General features: G+C 39.8%; 1 protein-coding gene across 1 annotated transcript in view; it reads right to left on the reverse strand.

The window, feature by feature from the left end:
* Positions 1–229: 229 nt before the first annotated feature.
* VWC2L (von Willebrand factor C domain containing 2 like) overlaps positions 230–22797 on the reverse strand; it is a 171294-nt gene continuing 148726 nt past the window's right edge. The window contains exon 3 of the mRNA XM_003925575.4: positions 230–3444. Within this exon, the coding sequence (XP_003925624.1) occupies positions 3296–3444 (149 nt within the window). The 3' untranslated portion in view covers positions 230–3295. The remainder of the gene's footprint in view (positions 3445–22797) is intronic.

Genomic DNA, 22797 nt, shown 5'->3' on the forward strand with positions numbered 1-22797 from the left:
CTAATTGAATATAGCTCTAATGACACATATACTTTCAGATGATAGAAGTAACCAAGAACTAGTCATTAAATAATGATGGTAGGGAGAAGGGAGAAATTTGGGAAGGAAAATATACCACAAACAATGTTTGCTGGTTAACACACTTTATATTTAACAAAATAATTTTTTAATAATATATTCTTTTACACATCAAATATTGTTGCTAGAATCCCCTTTTTACAGTTTAGTGTTTAGGTTTTTTTTTTTTTTTTTTTTTTTTTTTTTTTTGTTTGTTTGTTTTCTCACTAGTTTTCAGGCACACCATTTTTCAAAGATTTTTAGAAACTGAATCATTTTTAATAGGCATCAGCTGACAAACAAGATGTTGATCCCTTATTTAAACATAGCTGTCGTTAAAGCCGAGAACCAAAGGCAGAGGAGAAATCGGAGTACAGAGGTGACTGTGGCTGCAAACAGCCTTCACAAGAAACAAACAACAGATGAGACCAGAACTCTGTTGTTCAGAGTCTAGAAAGAATTTCTCAATGACCTGGGTGGAAGGAAGTTGTAAAATGTTTATCGGTTTATGAGAAATTGTCACAGTATAGGTTCATCTCTCCCTAAAGGGGGAAAAATGTCAGTGCTACAACATCTTAAAGGAAATAGCTTGTAGTGAAACTTTGAGGGGAAAAAAAAAGTCCAGCAACAAAACCATTAATAAAAATCCCTCTCTCTCTAGCTGGTAACAGAGGCCACAGAGCAACCTGCTTTCTGCAAACTCTCTGAAGAGAGATCCTTAATGGATGTCCCATTCCATTCTAGTAAATTCTTGCTGTGACTCTCACTGTGCCAGTACTTTGATGCAAAATTTCTGCACTTCAGCTTCCCAGTTGCATTCTTTCTGTTTTTCTATAAAGGACATAGTAACTCCTTAATAATAGATAAGGTACTATGCTGCATGGCTCTATTAATGATATTTTCTAAGTTTCAAACCTTATTCCTGTCATTTATTATTATTATTATTTCTTTCCAAGACTGTGGATTTTTGAAGCTGGCAACAGGCAACCTCAGGGCAAAGAAAGCTCTATAATACATCTCTGTCTAGACACAAGCTGAAGTGTGGAATGCCTTTACTTTTGAGTGCAGACATAAATCATGCAGCATTGCTCATGAATGATTCATGACTGTCTGTATGATGTATCCATGGTGGCAACTGAAAGGCACCAACTTTGCTTCAAATTGGTGTTCTAAGGGAAGGTGGCTTGATGTTCTTCCTCGGGATGGTGCCGGCATGGCTATTTGTATCATAACACAAGCACAGTGTGCGTAAAAGTGTCAGGTCTGACTCGTCAGCACGTTAATTTTGGAAATGACAACTCTTTGTTGATGACAGGAGATGCTTCCAGGGAAGAGAGGCTGACAATTTTAAATGAAAAACCAGTTGACAGGACTCAAAACATATGTTTCCTGAGGGCGGGCCTGTAGCATTAGAAGCCCCACTCTTTGTGGAGAAGACTGACCCCTTGGGAATGGTGACTCTGTATGTCCCAAAGGGATCAGAAGCTCACACAAGCCACAGGTGCTGCTAGAGCTTGCCTAGTGTGTCCCCTGGCAGAAACCATTCTATTACTGATTATTCTAGACCACTGGTTTTCAACCAGGTGAAATTACGCCCCTCACTCCCACCCCTTAGGGACATCAGGCAATGTCTGGAGATATTTCGTTGTCACCAGCCACTGGAATGTTGTTGCTACTGGCACCTAGTGGGTAGAGGCCAGAGATGCTGCTGAACATCCTAAAACGCAACAGATAATGATCTGGCCCCAAATGTCAATACTACTCAGATTGAGACGCCTTGCTCTAGAATATGGCACTCCACAGGAGCTATGGCAAAGCCCAGGTTGGGGGAGCAGAAAAAGAAAGAACGTTGATAATGAAGACAACCTTAAAGTCTCTTCAAGGACCCCATCAAATCTGCACCAGGGTTTTTAGGACAGGCGTGTGGAATAAGCGACTGACGACGCTGTGTGGTTTCAGAATCGTTAATTTTGCACTTGAATCGAGGTGGCATCAGATACCCTGTGTATTTCATTTTCTCTGTGATTATACTAGCAGCATTACCAGGGCAACCTGGAGACTCTTCAGAGGTTCACTTTAATTGTTCAGTATCTAATATATACATTTTAAAAAAAATGTTCAACAAATGGAATTGTTTGTGCAAGACTCACTCTACCCTAATCTTTAATTGAAATCAGCACTTGAGGTGGAAAGAGTGTCCTGAATCTGTGTTTTAGACGTAGGGCTAAGTGGTTGTTCCTACAACATGGGAAACAGTCCCAAACCACAAAAACTGCCAGTGTGGACTGTTGGCTTTTAGCCAAATCTGAACTCAAAAGCCAGAAATGTTCAGAAGGATTTGGATTCACAGTGGGGTTTCTCACCCTGGTTCTGGTGTGGATATTGCCCGGTGACAGAGTGAGTTTAGAGTGTGTTTAGTTACAAACCAAACTCAAATTTCGCATCATGAAAAAGTCTGGTGATGAATGCTACAATTTTAAAGATCTCTCTTTGGATGCTTGAGTTAAGCTCATGGTGTTCTTTACATGGTAGATTTTGATTGGCAGTTTCGAGGTTTTGCATATGAAATGTGTGGTTTGTAAGAATTAAATTGTGAGCCCCTACATGATGGGTAGAGTACTTGTTCCCAGCCCTGTCCAGCGATAGGTCCATCTATGTGCCCACCTCTCGTCCCTTAATCTACAGGGCGTAATTCACCCTAGGGGAGAAATTGGGTGGTCTTGTAGCTCCCAGCTTGGGAAAGATCCGTTCCCCTGACATTCCTTTACCAAACCCTTTAACACAACTCAAAACTTTGCAGTGTAGTCAAATCTAGCTCCTTAGACTGTAAAAGTGAAGAAACAAATACTACAGGAGAAAAATGTCATGTACGATGTACAGAAGAGTAAAAATGAAGTGAACCAGGGAACAGTGAGCTGGTAGGTCAGAGGCATCACCAGGGTAGGAACCTGTGCAAGGCTATTTCTTTCTTTTTGTTCCAGAAATCCAGTCGTCAAGTCACCATCAAGCATTGGTAAATACAAAAGCAATTTAGATAGCTATATACTCTATATATTTTATATAGCAAGAGAGAGAGAAATTTCCTCTTAGCAAAATATTCACTTTTGTCAACCCTAGAAGGTTTTGCTGGTGACCCTGTTGTAGCTGGCAGGAGTTTGTTTTGTGTTGTGTTAAACATGTGCAGTGTAGAAGCCATAGCATCCTTTCCTAAGAACTCGTCATCGGTTGGAAGTTTTTCCTACACAGTCTGCTTGCCTTGGCATTCACGTTTTGAACACTGAGCAGGCTTCCACCAGTCCCCGTTGTGACAGTGACAGATGTTACATTCGTCCACTTTCACTTCAATGCCAGCTGGAATTATTGTCGTTCCTGCAAAGCAGTTTGGACCTGGAACACACAGATACATTGATTAGTTGATTAAATCTGCGAGGCTCCCTTTCTCCCCACCATCCAAACCAAAGCGCCCCTGCCATGAATAAGTAGGTCAGACTACTCTAATGAGTTATCATCAAGGAATTTTCTAGCCATCTCCTTTAAATTCAAACTTTCAACTGTGCTACCTTTTGTGCACAGCTCATATTTCCCACGTATACCATGAACTTAAATAAAAAGAGACAATCTTCCAAAAAAATCATATCGTCTGCTTCCTGAGTACAGGCAGTTTTCTAAATTTAGGTTCTGTGGATTAAACTCTATTTGTTTTGTCCTCTGGGATGCAAAGGCTGCCAATGTATGCTCTGGAACACAAGGGGAGGACTGACATGGTCTGCGTCAGATGGTGGCACCCGGGGCCTGTCCTCTCCCTTCCTGTGGTAGGTATGAGACAATAAACTTGCTCGTTCCCCAGCTTCAGTGCCTCCCCGGCCCAGTTCCTGGAATCCAGAGCTTGTTTCTTGATAACAATGAATAATTCATGACCATATGATTTATTCATGTCCTGAACAAGCTTTGTTAGAGGTTCATTTGATTTTTATAAATGGACTTCCTTTAATCTGCTGGCTATCTTTTTTTTTTTTTTTTTTTTTTTTTTTTTTTTTTTAAGAATGACCCAAAATGGTTGGCTTTTGAAAATCAGCAGGAATTTTACTTTTTCACATTCAAAAGCCTTGTTGAAAGTGTCCCCCATTCAACATAAATGAATGTTTTAAAAATCACCAATTTCAGGTTTTTAAGAATTTCTTGGCTGTTTTCTTTCTCTCCTTTCTCTTATTTTCCCCTTATTTTCTTCCTTTTTTTGACCTTCCCAATGTAGACATACCATTGTTCAGTGTTAGTTGCTGTTAGTACATTTCCCAAATTCAAATGGAATAAAAATTGCTTCCCAAAGTGCATTGGATTATAGTAGGGTGGTATAAATTGCTTTTTCTTTGAAGCTATTTGGTATTAAGTCTCTGAAGTACACATTTGGGTAAAGAGAGAGAAAACATTGAGTTGTGTCTACCAGTGATTTATTAATCCAGCATTACTGGCCACTCACCATAACCACTGCAAAGTAACATGGCAACATATATCAATATCAGTGCTCTACTTTTATTCTCTTACCCTTGATAGGCAAGACTGTCTTTACCATCAAATAAATGAAATCTGGGGTTATGTGTAGTTCCGCTTCATAATTGGAGTCTTGTGTTTATAAAATTTTAACTAAGTTACAATGTATACTTATCAACACAAAGCTATTTGATTTGTTATGGCTTTAATTGCCCATTGTTTCAGAGCTCCCAGACCTCAGTAGTGCATACACTTACCAATGGTGATGGCGTCCCTATGCCTTTCTTCACTTTGTAACACAAATATCTGGGGCATGTGCTCAAGCATGAGAAGCCATGAAGAGCAGAAGGGAAATAAGGTCAACTCTGACAATTAAACAGCCAGCAAGCTGTCAGGGTTCACCCAGGGGGGGTGCCTCTTTTTTTTTTTTTTTTTTTTTTTTTTTTTTTTTTTTTTTGAGATAAGCCTCATTCTGCCACTCAGGCTGGGGTGCAGTGGTGCGAAATTGGCTCACTGCAACCTCCGCCTCTGGGGTTCAAGAGATTCTCCTGTCTCAGCCTCCCAAGTAGCTGCTACTACAGGCATGCGCCACCACGCCTGGATAATTTTTTGTATTTTTAGTAGAGACGAGGTTTCACCATGTTGGCCAGACTGGTCTCGAACTCCTGACCTTAGGTGATCCATCTGGGCCTCCCAAAGTGCTGGGATTACAGACATGAGCCACTGTGCCTGGACTTCCTGTTTTGATTCTATGATTCTAAGCCACTGGCCATCCTGACTGCTATTTATTTAAGAACTATAATATTAATTCTATAGGTCTTGGGATTTAATTCATCATTTGATAGATTGGATTGCCTTTGGGTCTACACATCCCTGGGAAAATTCAATACCAAACAATGAATTTGTTCTGGACCCAGAACTGAGGGATTCTTCAGAGAACTTGGCAGAGTGGTTTTTCCAGAATGTAGCTTGTTCTCCTGTGACCATTGTTGACGGACCTCTCTCAACCCAGCCAGTTCTAGGCCAGACAGAGTCTTGCCAGGCCAGCCTAGCTTTAGAACTCACACTAGAGTCAACTAGCACCTGCTTGCCTGGAGTCAGCCCAGAGGAGGCAATGGTTCCTTCTGCCACTTGTCCCTTGTAACAAAGTCTTTTTACCCAAATTGAATACTTGAAACGTTTCCAGATGGGAAAAGAAAAAAAAAATCTAAATAGTGGTTTTAAAAGAAGTCCTTGAACCAGGCAAGATATTATCCAGCAAGAGTTTTCCCAGCTTCTTGAGGGAATTTGGATATTCAACAGCCAGGAAAATCTTAACTTTGTGAGCATATGTGTGTGTGTGTTGTGTGTGTAGAGACATGCTACCGTTTCACAAGAGGCTGGATAATCTCAGTGGCACAATAAGAAAAACAGGCAGGGAGGAATCTTTGTGAAGAGAGAGTTCTTACAAATCTCTGTATCTCTATGCATATCCTGAAAGGATATTTTACTAGAGCTCTGGTTTTCATATCCACCCCTTTTTCCATATGCTGCTATCATACTGTGGTCAGTGTGTATTTGACTAACCTCTATACATCATTTCTTAAGAGTCATTTAGAATTTGCTGCACTCTCAGCTCAAGAAATATGAATGACTATATATTGATTGACAGAATGCAAAGAAAGGCCCTTTGCCCATGCCAGACCTAACCAAAGGGGATTCCGTTAATTATATGGTAAGCTCCCAACTCTATCTGATGGCCAGAGGTATTTTACAGAATCAAAAATTTCTGTTTGATCTCATTAGCTTTAGTAGTACAGTGAATTTTTATTAGTGCCCATCTGAGAATCTTAGGTGTAACTACAGAAGTCTCAGGTTTGCTGTTAATAGTCTTATCTGCTTAAAAGTAATTTAGATAATTGTCAAGCAGAATGGTTGGCATTATTTAAAAACTGTTCTGATTTTAGCCCTTCTTCCTTAATAGCGGTGACAGTAAATGGGCATTTGCTTTGAGCATATGAGCGCCCAATGTGAGTTCTTTACATAGGAACTCTATCCTCTGTCTACTGTCTACTTTGTACTTGGGGACTGCTTTCTTTTTGTCTCAGTCTAAATAAGTTTCTTAGGAGAGTGAATTCAATGGCAAAGCAACATATTTTAAGGCAGAGGATTTGGAGAGACTCCAGAGGGGAGCAACGAAAATGATTAAACTAAAGGCTGGCAAATAGGACCTCTGAGAAAAGGTTGAGGGGATTGAAATTATTTAATCTAGAAAGAGAAGATGGAGGAATAACTCAGTAACTCTCAAAGAATGAAGGCTTATTATGTAAAATATGGTGACCAATTGTTCTGGGGCCTAGAATAAGAGGAAATGGAGACATGTTGATTGTCAGTGAATTGAACACACTTACACACATGAATTCTTCAGGAATGAGAACTGAATGTCGTAGTTGCCAACAATGTGGTGAGGTTTTCTCTCTTAGTGATCTTTAAGAATATAGGAGGTAGGCCAGTTGTGGTGGCTCATACCTGTAATCCCAGAACTTTAGGAGGCTCAGGCAGGAGGATCGCTTGAGCCCAGGAGTTCGAGAGTAGCCTGGTTAACACAGTAAGATCTCGTCTCTACCAGAAACAGAAAGCCAGGAGTGGTGGTGTACACCTGTTGTCCCAGATACTGGGGAGGCTGAGTGGGGAGGATGGCTTGAGCCCAGGAGATCGAGGCTGCAGTGAGTTGAAAGAATGCCACTGCACTCCAGCCTGGGCAAGAGGCAGGGGTGTGGTGTAGGGGGAAGGGAAGAGGGAGGGAATATATTGGAGGTCTTATCTGTCAGGTATGGTTTAAATTGTCAGATCCTCGAAGACAGGAACTGAATCTTTGTTATTTCTTGTCATCCAGGTCTAATACTATGTCTGACAAATATTAGGAAAGTGTAGGGTTGTTTAACTGAATGAAATAATATAAGCTAGCTAGTTATATATTGGAAGTGAAGTTATTTTCCAAACTTACAAATCAGGCTTTATTTATATGTCAGGCCTACCTAACATTAGCATTAAATGTATAGGAGTATTTGCTAACGAATGGAAAACACATGGTGATAATTTCTTGAACATTTACTCCAGGCCAGGAATTTGTCTCATTTAATTATTACAACAAACTATATAAAGTGCATGTTATTACCTTCAGGACACTGAACCTCACCAATAAAAAGTAACTTGCCTGAAATCACACATCCAGGAAGTGGCATCAATGGGATATGAATTCAAATCTCTCTGAACTACAGGATGCTTCTAATTGCCCAGGAAAAGAAGCAGGTAGCTAGGAGTGCATTGCCGTGTTCCTTTGCCCAGATCCTGAGCTTCTGATCAGAGTTTAGAAGTTGGTTTTTGTGTAGAGAATGCATACTGAGGCAAGAAATTTGATGTGGCTAGAAACAAGTGAGATACTTTTTCTGTAGGTGTTTATCAGATTTACTGGTTTTATACGGTGTATTCATACAGTCTTCAGGAAATATAATTTATTTTAGAAACTGAAGGAAATTTCTCATGGAGAAGATGCTTGGGAAGTTAGGATTTCCTATTGAGAGTAATGAAATTCTCACTGGGACTGGACGTAGATCAACCAAAAAGCAGAATGACAGTGGCCCCTAACTTAGGAGGCCTGGCTCAAGTTGAGATTGTATGACAGAAGATCATCCCAAGTGCTCTGTTACCCCCAAACAAGGTGGGGGTGGCTATGTGGTCTAGTCTCAGAGAGGATTCATATTTTTGAAAATGTGATAAAGTTAGAAATGCAATTTTTTACTGGAAATTGGAGCTAGGAGCAAAGAGGAAAAGGTAGGAATAATCACACAGGAAAACTTTTTTTTTTTCATGAAATACATAAATAATTTTCCCTGCCAGGCATGGTATCTCATGCCTGTAATCCTGGCACTTTGAGAGGTCAAGGTGGGTGGATTGCTTGAGCTCAGGAGTTTGAGACTAAACTGGGCAACATGGCAAAACCTCATTTCTATGAAAAATACAGAAAGAATTAACTGGGCATGGTGGTACACTCCTGCAGTCCTAGCTACTTGGGAGGCTGAAGTGAGAGGATCTCTTGAGCCCAGGAAGTTGAGGCTACAGTGAATTAAGATCGTGCCATGGCACTCTGTGTGGGGTGACAAAGTGAAACCCCATTTCTAATAACCATTTGCACTATTTTGTACTTCGTTGAGCATTTATTTTGCTCAGAGAAGTAAATATATTATTTTCATTTCTATAAAATGAAAACTGGTTGGTAAACATTTTTCAACTGTAGGAACCATTCAAAAGAAATCTTATAAGGAAGAACAATATGAGAAATATATAACAGCAGAGTTGCTCTGGTCAGGTGGCTGTGGAGAGCCCAGAGCTGTCTTTTCAGTCCCTTTTTATTCCATCTTCTCAACTTCTCAAGATAGACCCTAAAACACCTTCACAGGATATCTAGTGATTAGAGAAAAAGCATTTAAGTAATCTTTTCCAGTTTCAATCATCCAGGATTCTATAGAACCAGCAGAAAATTGAAGGGTCTCTGTCATATTTGTAGTATTAGGAACTGAGCAGTTTTTTTCCTGGTAAGCCCTGAAATTTCCATCATAGAAGGGTGCATAAAACCTCTATGGAAAAGGAAGTTGATAGCCTCTCTGATTATACCTCTTTCAGAATCATGTTTAGTTGCGATGTTAAACGTTAAACATATGATTGCATTAAGGGGAGTAAACATATAACCTAAAATAAGTTCTCTAAAGGAGAGGATCACAGAGCTGTGGAAGTTTGTAGCAGAGAACCTGGCCTAGACTACAGAACGATTGGGTGTGTGTCCAGGCAGCTCAGAGGAAGAGCCACTGAGGGGCTGGAGAAGGCGAATGGGGTTGAAATGATGAGTGTAGCATAGCATGATGTCAGTGGAGTGGCCAGGAAAACAAGTTGGGACAGTTGTCTACCGGTTCTGGTGTCTCACACTGGCTTACAGGAGCAAATAGTTAACTATTTGAGAATCTTATAATGTCACTGACACGATTTTGATAGTTTGAAACTGGCCATGGTTGGTGTTCTTATGCCACAAAAATCAGAAAATGCTAAAATTAGAGTTTCTCCCTCTAGCCAGTTGTTAAATACTTTTGAGCACATCCCCTAGATCCAGGGCCTTGTTGGCCACGATAAAGCATTGGAAAGTCACTGTAGTATTTTATGTAGGGGTGAGTGTGTGTGTGTGTGTGTGTGTGTGTGTGTGTGTGTATGTGCGCGCATACGCGCATGCCTGCACACGTGTGTGTTACCATGAAATAAAGACATTGATTTCATTAACTGCACCACAGCTGCTATATGATTGGTCCACAGCGCACTCATGGATGAAATTGACAGGAGCTGCCTTGGTGGATGCAGGGCTTTTAAGATTGCAGACAAAGACTAGAGAGCCCTCACAGACCCTGGAATGGCGTGATAAGAATGAAAACACATTCCTTTCTCCTTTGCTTTAAGGCATTGGAGGTATCTGCTGAAATGCTGGATTAATATCAAATTAGTGTCAGCAATTAGCACACTGGCTTAAATTAGTTGATGAAATTATCCTTTATAAAAAGTAAAGTCCTAAGGGAAAAGCCCCCAGAAAATGTGCAATTTGATCTGGGGGAGGGAGAAGAAAAGGGCTGGAGGGTGGAGGTAGTTTCTAGGAGGACAGCTCAGTTGGGGTCTCTTAGGAGACCAGAGTCACATGCAGTTGGATTAAGATACGAGGCTGTTGGGAGAAGAGGAGGATCCTATCTGTTAAGCAGCAAAACTAACCCTGGTAACTTAAGCAGAAAATATACTTATTAAAGGAAGTTGTAGCCAGAGAATGTCCAGAATAGCCAAGACAACCAAGCTTGGAGGCAACATAATCAGAAGCAAGGGCCCAAATCATGCCACAGAGCTGTCCAATGAAGGCCCACCTTGAGCCCAGATACAGAAGCATGTTCATCAGTATCACCAACCTGGACTTTTGGAGGTTGCTGCTAGACCCTCAGCATAATTGTCCCTCATACTAGCTTTGCCAGAATGGATACTGTCATCCCAGGGTTCTTGAAATCACTAGCTCATAATTCACAGATGGAAGCAGTTGTGACTGGCCATAGCCTAGTCAAGTAAGTGCCTGCCCTCTAGCCACAAGGAAGGTCAGAGCAGGAATACCTGGCATATGTAGCTTCTCTAGGGGAGAGGTGGACTTTCCTCATCATAAGAGATTTCCCCAATCATAGAAAATAAATAATTGTTCATTTCCAATGCTAAGAAGGATGGGGGAAGGTGGTCAATGAAGGCAAACTTCATCTGCTTCCATTTTTTTTTTTTTTTTCTGGAGCTGACTGCCAGTATAGCAGTCAGGTAATGATATGGTTTGGCTGTGTTCCCACAGAAATCTCATCTTGAATGGTAGCTCCCATGATCCCCAGCTGTGAAAGGGACCCTGTGGGAGGTAATTGAATCATGGAAATGGGTCTGTCCTGTGCTATTCTCGTGATAGTAAGTCTCATGGGATCTCATGGTTTTATAAAGCGGAGTTCCCCTACTCAAGCACTCTTGCCTGCTGCCATGTAAAACATTGCTTTGCTCCTCATTCACCTTCTGCCATGATTTGGAGGCCTCCCCAGCCATGTGGAACTGTGAGTCTATTAAACCTCTTTCCTTTATACATTGCTCAGTCTCGGGTATGTTTTTATTAGCAGTGTGAGAACAGACTAATACCTAATAATGTAAATACTGATTCAAAACAAGACTGCTGGAAGCAATAGTGATACAGCAGTGAATAAGAGTTTTTGCCTTCGGAGAGTTGACATTTGAATGGGGTAAATCAGGCAAAATGCACAAAAACAGATTAACAGGACCATTTCAAGTCATTTTGAGCTATGGAGAAGCTAAGACACATAGTCAAAGTCCTAGATCCAGAGGGGGAAGTGATTTAATGTTTACAGAACATACGCACGCTTTTGTATTTAATATTCAGTATAATGCTAAAAAGTGGTTATGATCTCATTTCACAAGTAAGGAAAGTAAAGCTCAGAGAAATTAAGGGACTTGTTAAAAGGCAGAGACTTCAACAATAAGAGAGCTTAAATTCCAGCCCTCACATTCCCTTTCCCAGGTTGAGTACTTGAGAGAATTTCTTTTTTATGTGCTAATATTTCATTCATAATCATATATTTTCCTATTCCTCACTCCCCAGTTTTCTCTTGTAGGAAGCTCAGACAAAATCCAGACTTGGTTGATAACATGCAGTTTGGTTAACAATTTTAAGATTCTTTTTCAAGAGCTTTTTATACGTGGCCTTATTTTTCCCTCAGGTGAATATTATTTTTTTGTTTTACAGGTGAGACAATAAAACATAGAAATGTCAAGCAGCTTTCCCAAAGTCACACAGCTGATAAGTGTCTGGCTTGGAATACAGCACCATTTTTTTTTTTCTGTGCTCCATCCCAGAAGTCCATCTTTCTGTGAGTTAGAACTATTTTTCATTTACTCCAAGTTTTGATAGCACCTGGGTTGCTGCTGCTGTAGTAGAGGTAAAAGGCTAAGATCTCTGTCTCTCTCTCTCTCTCTCTGTGTGTGTGTGTGTGTGTGTGTGTGTGTGTACTTGAAATTCTCCCAAGTAGTCAACCTGGGAAAGGGAATGTGAGGGCTGGAATTTAAGCTCTCTTATTGTTGAGGTCTCTACCCTTTAACAAGTCCCTTAATTTCTCTGAGCTTTACTTTCCTCACCTGGGAAATGAAATCATGATAACCACATTTTAGCAATGTAGTGAATATTAAATACAAGAACATGCAAGAATATGTTCTGTAAACATTAAATCGTTTCCCACTCTGGATCTAGGACTTTGACTATGTGTCTTTTTTATCTTCTCCATAGCTCAGAATGACTTGAAATGGTCCTGTTAATTTGTTTTTGTGCATTTTGCCTGATTTACCCCATTCAAATGTCAACTCCCTGAAGGCAAAAACTTACTCATTGCCACACTACTGCTGCTATAGATAAAGGGGTGAATGGATGATAGGAAGGGGAAGGTCAGGCTACAAAATCCACAGAGGGGGCAGAGGAGCAGCCTCTCGAGTAGCTCTAGTCAACCTTTTCTGAAAACCGCAAAGCAGGATTTGCTCCTGTGAAGCACATGTGGCCGAGAAGGCAATGTGGTTCTAGCGATTATCTTGGGAGGCAGCCAGGTTGTTACAGAGATCTGATCTTTCAGTACTAGATACGCTGCTGCCCCGTTGTTTGTCAACCCAGATCATTTTTAAAGCCGATACTTCTCCTTCCCAGAGCCAGGCTGGTCAGGACCACTTTATTGACCTTTTATGATTTTAAATTAATATGTTGTCCCTGAAAATCCTCCTTGGAAACAACTTCATATTGCTTAATGCTCCTCTTTGAATATAGCAATTTTTGGCCTTGATTTGAAAATGTATTATTGACACTTAGTGCCTTTTAGAAATTGGTTGTAAATGGTCTTCCTGCTGCATAAATGAGGCAGGTTCCTATTGTGTAAAGTCGTAAACAACCTATATTTATTTGGCAGGGCATCTAAATCATTGTTTCAGTAAATAGTAGGCTTGTAGGCCTTAGTCTGTGGTTTAGTTGATTTGGATTATGCTCTTTCTCTTCACTGATTTTAATTCTCTGCTTCGTGAAGTCTGATAGATGCTATTGTGCGATGAAAAATCAAATAGGATTTCTGATCAGGTGTAGCCATTTTCAACTATTAAAATATTAGAAGAATGTGTCTAAAAACCAGTCATTAGGGCTGATTGCAGTTAAAATTGTACTAAGTGCCTTAAAGCTTCCTAGTAACATGCTCTGACAGCCTTTTGGCACCTGGACAGAGAGTGGTGATGAGATTCCAATTGCTGGAGGGAGCTTCCAGACCAAAGAATACAGGGCCCCCACCTGTTTTTAGTCACTCATCCCTATGTTGCTTCCAAACCCTTTTTATTAGACCTAAAACTATAAAGCTTCCTTAGGTTAAGGTGGCAAGATTCAGGAAATATTGTTTTCTCTAAGGCTGCCTTAAAGATGCCTGTTAATCATTTATTTGAAAATTCAATGTTGCTGAACTCCCACACAGATTTCAGTCTGAGAGCTCCAGAGAGTTTTCTGGCCCTTAAGTATGTAAGATTTATAGCCTGGTGTTCCAATTAAGTAAAATGCAAGGGCTGGAGTGAAGAGAGGAAGGACGCGGTCAAGCTACACAATAGAAGTAAAGGTTGGCTGCTCTTTTTCTAATTTCGGGAAAATCCGCAGGCTCTGAGAACCTGGCATAGTTCGGGTCCTACGTTTGCCAGTTGTATCTGTCTTGTCTCACCTTCAGGAGGATGTTTGTGGTCAGAAAATGGCTTGATTTGCTGTGGTATAAATTTAATGTGCTTAGTTTTTGCTTTGAATGATGGAATAATCTCTCAGCCAAACTTTCCAAGCTGAAACAAAACTAACTCCACCTTGTTGGATCTTTTAATGATTTTCAAATCACTGTCCTATTTCTTCTCAGCAAACCTAAAAGTAGGTTGTGTCTGAACCGCGGTACCTATTTTAAAGCTGAGAACACTGTGGTTCAAAGAGAATAGGAGTAAAGGGATGAAATTAGGACCCTGGAGCCAGACTGTCCACATTTCAGTTCTGCTCTTACCATGTCCTGGCTGCATGAACTCAATGTCATCAGCCAAAGAGTGGAAATAATCATAAAGTAATAAGAGAATCTACTTTACAGATTCCTTCCTTTTTGAAGGAACAAATGAATTAACCTATGTAAAGCACTTAGAACAATGCCTGTCACATAGTAAGGCACAAAAAATATTATGTCGTTACTTGATGATTCTACTTATTGTTATTACCTGAGTTACAGTCTATACTACTTTGTTATAGAATCCAGGTCCTTTGATTTCTAATCTAATGTTTACTTTAAACAATTGTAAGACATCAGTGGGGGAATTAATCTTGTTCATGTCTACAAATGGTTTTTGCAAAGTGAGTGGGCATATAGCAGTGAAATCTTTTCTATGTGAATTTCCTTCAGCTATCTGCAAGAAATGGGATGAATGAAAACACCTCAATAGAGAGTGCATCATTAGGGAGGGTTGGGAGATACATTGGTCTGTTTCCCTTGTTGACTGAGGAGGGAGTTATTAGGAAAATGATTGAAAATGGTTTGCTGTGATTGCTAATGGTAAGTGCTTTCATTTTTTGAAATATAAAGCATCCAATATGATGGGAGAAAGTCTAAGTTAAAGGCTAACAAAGAGTTTGCAAGCTAAATAAAAGAAAGAGTAGGCACAGATGTGTATCTAAATATCTATCTATCTATTTATATAGAGTGGTTTTTGCAGCTTTTTTTCTCAGTGCTTAAAAAACCAGGATAAAATGTGAATGCCTGTCAGTCAGAGAAATACTGAATTATGGTACCCTTTTCCATGGACTCTTCTGCAGTCATTAAAAAGAATGAAGTACAACTTTCAGCTGACTTGCAGGGATTTCCATGAGTTATTGTTGAATAAGAAAGTGATTATGCAGAGAAGTGGGTCTAATTGGATCCTATTTTAGTAAAAACAAATGTAGACAAACTTTGGTGTATATTTGTATAGGATTATATGAGGATTGAGGGAAAATAAAGAAGCATGAATACTATGTTGGTAACACTGACTGTCTTGCTAGGGAAAGGGGCTGCTGATGAGGAAGGAGATGAGTAGGATAAAGGGGCAGGAGAGAAAAACAAGTTAAAAACTGCACCAAAATAAGGCATCATGACATATTTCTATTTGGTTCTGTGCATAAAAGTAAAGAAATTCTGATATTGGCACACATTTTTAAATCAATGCATACATTTAATGATGTAGTGCTTCCTTTCTTTCCTTATAGTCTGTTATTAAAATGATAATGTATTTGGCAACCAGGCACATCTTAGAAGAGGGAATGTGGTGAAAGTCACAGGAAGGGGCTAAATCAAACAGAGCCTTCAATACTCCCATTTCCTTGACTCAAGTTCTAGTGCTGTGCTGCCTCTTCAGTAGCCACTACCATGTGTGGCTACGGAACATTTGAAATTTGGCCAGTCTAAGCTGAGATGTGCTGGAAGTGTAAAAAATATACATCAGTTTTCATACCAATACCATGTTGTTTTGGTTACTGTAGCCTTGTAGTATAGTTTGAAGTCTGGTAGCATGATGCTTTCAGCTTTGTTCTTTTGTTTAGGATCGTCTTACCCATGAGCTGTTTTATGATTCTATATGAATTATAAAATGGTTTCTTCTAATTCTGTGAAGCATGTCAATGGTAGTTTAATGGTATAGCATTGAATTTATAGATTACTTTGAGTAGTGTGGCCATTTTCGCACTATTGATTCTTCCTATCCATGAGCATGGAATGTTTTTCCATTTGTTTGTGTCCTCTCTGATTTCTCTGAGCAGTGATTTATAGTGCTTCTTGAAGAGATCCTTTACTTCCCTTGTTCGGTATATTTCTAGGTGTTTTATTCTTTTTGTAGCAGTTGTGAATTGGAATTCATTTGTGATTTGGCTCTTTGCTGGTCTGTTCTTGGTGTATAGGAATGATTGTGACTTTTACACACTGATTTTGTATCCTGAGGCTTTACTGAAGTTGCTTATCAGCTTAAGAAGCCTTTGGACTGAGACAATAGGATCATGTCTTCTGCAAACAAAGGCAATTTTACTTCCTCTGTTGCGATTTGAATAAACTTATTTCTTTCTCTTTCCTGATTGCCCTGGCCAGAACTTCCAATATTGTATTAAATAGGAACTTAACAAGGAGAGGGCATCCTTGTCGTCTTCTGGTTTTCAAGGGGAGTGCTTCCAGCTTTTGCCCATTTAGTATAATATTGCCTGTGGGTTTGTCATAAATGGCCTTTATTATTTTGAGACATGTTCCTTCAATACCTAGTTTATTGAGAGTTTTTAACAAGGAGGGATGTTAATGGAGCAGAATAGAGAACTCAGAAATAAGACTGCACATCTACAACTGTCTGATTTTTTACAAACCTGACAAAAACAAGTAATGGGGAAAGGATTCCCTATTTAATTAGGTGCTGACAGAATTGGCTAGTTACATGCAGAAAATTAAAACTGGATGCCTTCCTTACACCTATACAAAAATTAACTCAGAATGGATTAAGGACTTAAATGTAAAACCCAAAACCATAAAAACCCTAGAAGAATATATAGGCAATACCATTCAGGATGTAGACACAGGCAAATATTTCATAACAAAATCATCAAAAGGAATTGCAACAAAAGCCAAAATTGACAAATGGGATATAATTAAACTAAAGAGCATCTGTAAAGCAAAATAAACTATCATCAGAGGGAACAGGCAACCTACAGAGTGGGAGAAAGTTTTTGCAATCTACTCATCAAAGTTCTAATATCCAGAATCTATAAGGAACTTAAATTCACAAGAAAAAACAACCCCATTAAAAAGTGGGCAGAGGACATGAACAGACATTTCTCAAAAGAAGACATGCATATGCCAACAAACGTATTTAAAAAATCCTCAACATCACTGATGGTTAAAGAAATGCAAATCAAAACCACAATGAAATACCAACCATTTCACACCAGTCAGAATGGCAGTTATTAAAAAGTCAAGAAACAACAGATGCTGGTGAGGTTGTGGAGAAATAGGAGCACTTTTACTTCTGTTGATGAAAATGTAAATTAGTTTGACCATTATGGAAGATGGTGTGCTGATTCCTCAGAGATCTAGAACCAGAAATGTCATTTGGCCCAGCAATCCCATTACTGGGTATATATCCAAAGGAATATAAATCATTCTATTACAAAGATACATGCACACATGTGTTCAATGCAGCACTATTCACAATAGCAAAGACATGGAATTAACCCAAATGCCCATCCATGTTAGACTGGATAAAGAAAATGTGGCACATATACACCATGGAATACTATGCAGTCATTAAAAGGAATGAGATCATAACTTTTGCAGGAACATGGATGGAACTGGAAGCCATTACCCTCAGAAAATTAATGAAGGAACAGAAAAACACCACATGTTCTCTCTTGTAAGTGGAAGCAGAGCAATGAGAACACATGGACACAAGGAGGGGACCAACACATGCTGGGGTCTGTTGGTGGGTGTGGTTGGGAGAAGGAGAGCATCAGGAAAAAAGCTAATGGATGCTAAGCTTCATACCTAGGTGATGGGTTAATAGGTATGGCAAATCATTATGGCACGTGTTTACCTATGTAATAAACCTGCGTATCTTGCACATGTACCCCAGAACTTTAAAAGAAAATCACATCAGATTTCAAGGACTTAGTGTATCTTTGAACATAAGACAAAAATAATGTAAGATAGCTCATTAATTTTTTTATATCAATTACATGTTGAAAATACTTTGGATATATTGTTACATTTCACATATATATATAAAATTATATTATTTTTAGATAAGATATCACTCTGGTTGCCTAGGCTGGAGTGCAGTGGCATGATCTTGGCTTATTGCAGCCTTAATCTCCCAGGCTCAAGTGATCCTCCCACTTCAGCCTCCTGAGTAACTGGGACTATAGGTGTGTACCACCATCCTTGGCTAATTTTTTTATTTTCAGTAGAGACAGGATTTTACCATATTACTTAGGCAACGTGAACTCCTGGACTCAAGCAATTGGCCTGTCTCAGCCTCCCAAAGTTCTGAAATTATAGGCATGAGCTGCCGTGGCTGGCCAAAAGTATTCTTAAAATTAATTTTTTCTCTTTCCTTTTACTTTTTAAAATATGTGGCTACTAGACACACTATATGTTATGTGTGTGGCTCACATAGTATTTCTACTGAACACCAGCCTAGAAGAATTATGGAAGGATGGGATGACAGGTGGCCAGAAAGAAACCAATTTTTATAAAATCTGGCAGGGAGAAATGCTAGGTGTTGTGAACAAGGGCATCTCTTTATGAAAGGAGTTTTCAAAGTATGGGTTCTTGATAAACTGCATCTGTATCAGTGGGGATATCTTTGAAGTGCAAATTCTCCAGCCCGGTCAGACACTTAATGAATCAGCCACAGTGGTTATAGAGCCCAGCAATGTGCGTTTTACTTCTGATGCAGGCTAAAGTTTGAGAACCATTGCCTTAGAATAAGGCAGTGCTTGGCTGAAAACCGTAACTTTGGGAACGAGGAAGAGAACATAGCCTGAGTTTTGGAAGAAGCTTCAAAATAGATGGAGCTTATCGAAAAGGCAATGAATTCAGCATGCTACAAGAACATTGGCTTTTAGCAAAGGGTCATTTCTGAGGAGAAATTCTGAACAAGTAAATGGTGGTTAAATGGTTCAATTACTTTCAAGTCTCAACATCAGCCTTTGAGCTGTCATTATTATGTTTCTTTGATAAGTGTGATTTTAGCCTACGTGACAGCTTGAGAATCAAGGAGACATGTGTGAAACTTGGCATTTGGAACCATTTTGGGTGCTTTAATGATTTCACTTTCTGAAAAACAAGCCAGTTATCACTGGACAGAAAATAGTACATATTTATCTTTGAGCCTGAAACAGGTTAAAAAAAGATAATGTTACTCAGTTTTGTCTAACTTTCATATAAAGCATAAATTTTCTGTAAGCAACAAACCTTCTACTTATGACAATTAATTTAGTATCATCATTGAAAACTGCCTAGTTCATTAATGAAAAAATTTCAAACCTTTTTTCACTTCATTAAAATGATATGCTTGATACATATAACACACCAGAATGGAAGTCATGTTCTCTGGGAAAGGGACATGGGACATGAAGTATGCTTGTCAACAAAGTGGGACATGATTATAGACGGAGACATCCACCCACCCACCAACACAGCACATTTCATAATGTAGATGAAGCAGGAAACTTCCTATTTTTATTCTCCATGTTCAAAGACCCAAAATGCCTTACAACTAAAAAATTAAAAAAAGATGATGAGTAGGTTATTTCATTATTGGAACATACTACCCAAGATGCCCTGCTAACATTTCCATGGTTTTTAAAGTAACACATTGTTACACATGCCATGGGTAAATAAAGCAACAAAGTGGCATTTTCCTTAATGCTTAAACTAACTGGTTGTAGATAGCTAATAATGATCAAACAGAAATAATAGCAAGAGCAGCATAAAGAAGTCCACAAACTGTATAATGAAGCTAGTTTGTTTAAAATGATAATAAAATGATAATTTAGAATACCATAGGCAAATATTAACTACCCACCATGTTCCAGCCATCATCTGAGGCACTGGAAATAGAATTTCAACAAGACAAACATATTTCCTTCTTATATGGATGTGGTGTAAATAAATATTGAAAATCAGGCTGGGCTCTGTGGCTCATACCTGTAATCCCAGCACTTTGGGAAGCCGAGGTCGGAGGATGGCTTGAGGCCAGGAGTTCAAGACAAGCCTGGGCAACATACTAGACCTTGTCTCTACAGTTTTTCTGTTAATTAGCTGGGCATACACCTGTTGTCTTAACTACTTGAGATGCTGAGATGAGAGGATCACTTAAGCTCAAGAGTTCAAGGTAGCAGTGAGCTGTGATCACACCACTGCACTGTGGCCTGGGCAACAGAGTCAAATCTCTCTAAAAAAAATAAAAAAAACAAATAAGAATGGGATTAAACTTGTGAAAAATAAAATAAAGAGTACATATACTAAGGGGATTTAATCTAGAGTAGAAGTCTGAGAAGGGTGCCTTGAGAGAATGATGGGTGATCATGGGAGAAGGTGGGGCCATGAGAGGCATCAGGCAGCAGAGTCCATGTGAACAGCTCCTAACTGCAATGGAAGCTCTGGACGTGGGGAAGCATTGGAAACACCACAGGGAAAAGCCAGTGGGAGGGGGGCAAAAGATAAAAGTAGAGACAGGTAGAAGCATGTTCTTAGTGTTTTTAAAAACTATAGTTGGTACTTTCATTGCATCTAAGGGGCAGTTGGAAGCATGACATGACCAATTTACTTTTTACATAGATTACACTGGCTTTAGTGTGGACAATGAGTTGATGCAGAGGCTGGGCCTGTGTCGCTAGAAGCAGAATAATTGAATCAATTTTTTCACTAGTCCAGGCAAAGATAATGGTGGGTGGTGGCCATGAAGAAGGGACAGAAGTGAATGGGTGTGAGCAATATTTAGGTGATAGAGTCAGCATGGTTCTATCATATTGGTGGTGGACTGAGTGTGTGGAATAAGGTAGAGGAAGCCCTTCAAGTTTCTAATTCGAGCAAGTATATAGAATGCTAGAGAAGAGGCAGGATTTGGAGGAAAGAGAATAAGGTCAATGTTACGAAGTTCGAATTGATATACACATAAATGATCTAAGCAGAGATGAATAGGAGAATAGAATTGACTGAGCTGGGTATAGAGAGGTGGGGCTCCTGGCAAATGAATGGTAACTGAAGCCAGAGGAATGAATGAGCATTTGATGTCCTGCAAGAAGAAAGAGGGCTTAGGATGGTATTGTCACTTAAGGGAAGACAAATGAGATGGAGACACCAATGACGACAAAGGAGATTTCGAAAAGAAAGGAAAAAATAGGAATACATGATAGCAGAGAAGCAAAGGAAAGGAAAGGTTTCAGGTAGGCATGTGACAGCAGAGTTAAGTGCAGCTGAGATGGGTGTGGAGATAGGGCAGGGACAAGCTTCTTGGTGACCTTGACAAGCACAATGTCTGCAGTGTGGTGAAGGCAAAGGCCAGGCTGGGGAAGACTGAGGAATGGATGGGAAGTAAAAGCTGCAGAAATAAAAGGAGGGCGGTCACTAGCTGTAAGAGGCAGTGCTGAGGGAGTATAGTTAAAATGAGAGAAAAATATCATTAAATGCCGGCGAGAAAGAATCTGGTGGGAGAGCGAGGTTAAATGTAAAAGAGGATGGCTGGGGAGACTAGAATCAGTAGACTACCTGAATAAAGCAGAAAAGCATGAAGTTCTGTGTTCTTAGATGCGACCTGAGGACCCTCTTCTATAGTAATAGGCATTAGGAGCTGAAATAATTTCTGTCTGATAATTTCTATTTTCTCTGAGAAGTAGGAGGAGCATTAATCTGTTAAGGGTGAAGAAAAGATGAAAAAAGGAAATGGCTGAGATAGTCACTGGGGAGAATAAAATGTCTAGCTGACTGGAGCTTTGTAATACAATTGTTGAATAGGGTTGATAGTCCCATGAGAAAGATGGCTATAATTTGTAGTGGTATCAGTTTGGTGGCTTGTGTGGTCCTTCCCACCAGAGCTCAGCAATATTGTGGAAGAGCATCTGGTGCAGTTTGGCTGTGTCCCTACCCGAATCTCATCTTGAATTGTAACGCCCATGATTGCCACATGTTGTGGGAGGGACTTGGTGGGAGATAATTGAATCATGGGGGTGGTTTCCCCTAAACTGTTCTCGTGGTAGTGAATAAATCTCATGAGATTTGATGGTTTTTGTCAGGGAAACCCCTTTAGCTTGGTTTCCATACACTCTCCTGCCACCCAGTGAAGAGGTGCCTTCTGCCATGATTGTGAAGCCTCCCCAGCCACGTGGAACTGAGTCCATTATACCTCCTCTTCTTTATAAATTACCCAGTCTTGGGTATGTCTATCAGCAGCATGAAAATGGATTAATACAGCATCTGAGGCAAAGAGTCATCATTTAATAGCAGTGTGATTTCAGGCATGTCACTTACTCCCTCTGTCTCCTCAACCCTGCACTGTTTCCTCATCGGTGAACTGGGAACAGTGAGAATACTCCCTGCCCCCATAGCGTTGCTATAATTACTAGTCAATGCACATCATGTACTGAGAATAGTGAGCACGTGGTGTGCACGGCGCAACTGTTAGCTATAATTTAGGCTTGAGGCTTTGGCAGGCATTTGGGATGCTAGGAGCAAAGGAATGGAAGAGGATATTAACAAGAGTGGTGAAATGATTAAGGGGTTAAACTGGAGGAATAGGGAAGTGAGGAGGTTGGTTTTAGAAATCACTAGATTATTTCTTATTTACTGGAAGTCCTGGTATAAATTCCTGGCCTCAGATTCCTGGTATGCTGGATTTGCTGACAGAATTAGAGTGTGAATAAAAAATGAATAACATTACTGAGCTCTGTTACCTTAGCTCCTACCCTTCTTAGCTGTGGCATGCAACACATAAGGAATTTACATCAAAAAGATATTATATTGTTGTGGGGTATTTTTTCTGCAGAGGGGGTTAACTTTAGCTTGAAGCAGTTTCTGTGTGTGACCCTTCATGTTTCTAAATTCCCATAAAATG

Source organism: Saimiri boliviensis, chromosome 5 (genome assembly GCF_048565385.1).
Source record: "Saimiri boliviensis isolate mSaiBol1 chromosome 5, mSaiBol1.pri, whole genome shotgun sequence".
Lineage (NCBI taxonomy): Eukaryota > Metazoa > Chordata > Mammalia > Primates > Cebidae > Saimiri > Saimiri boliviensis.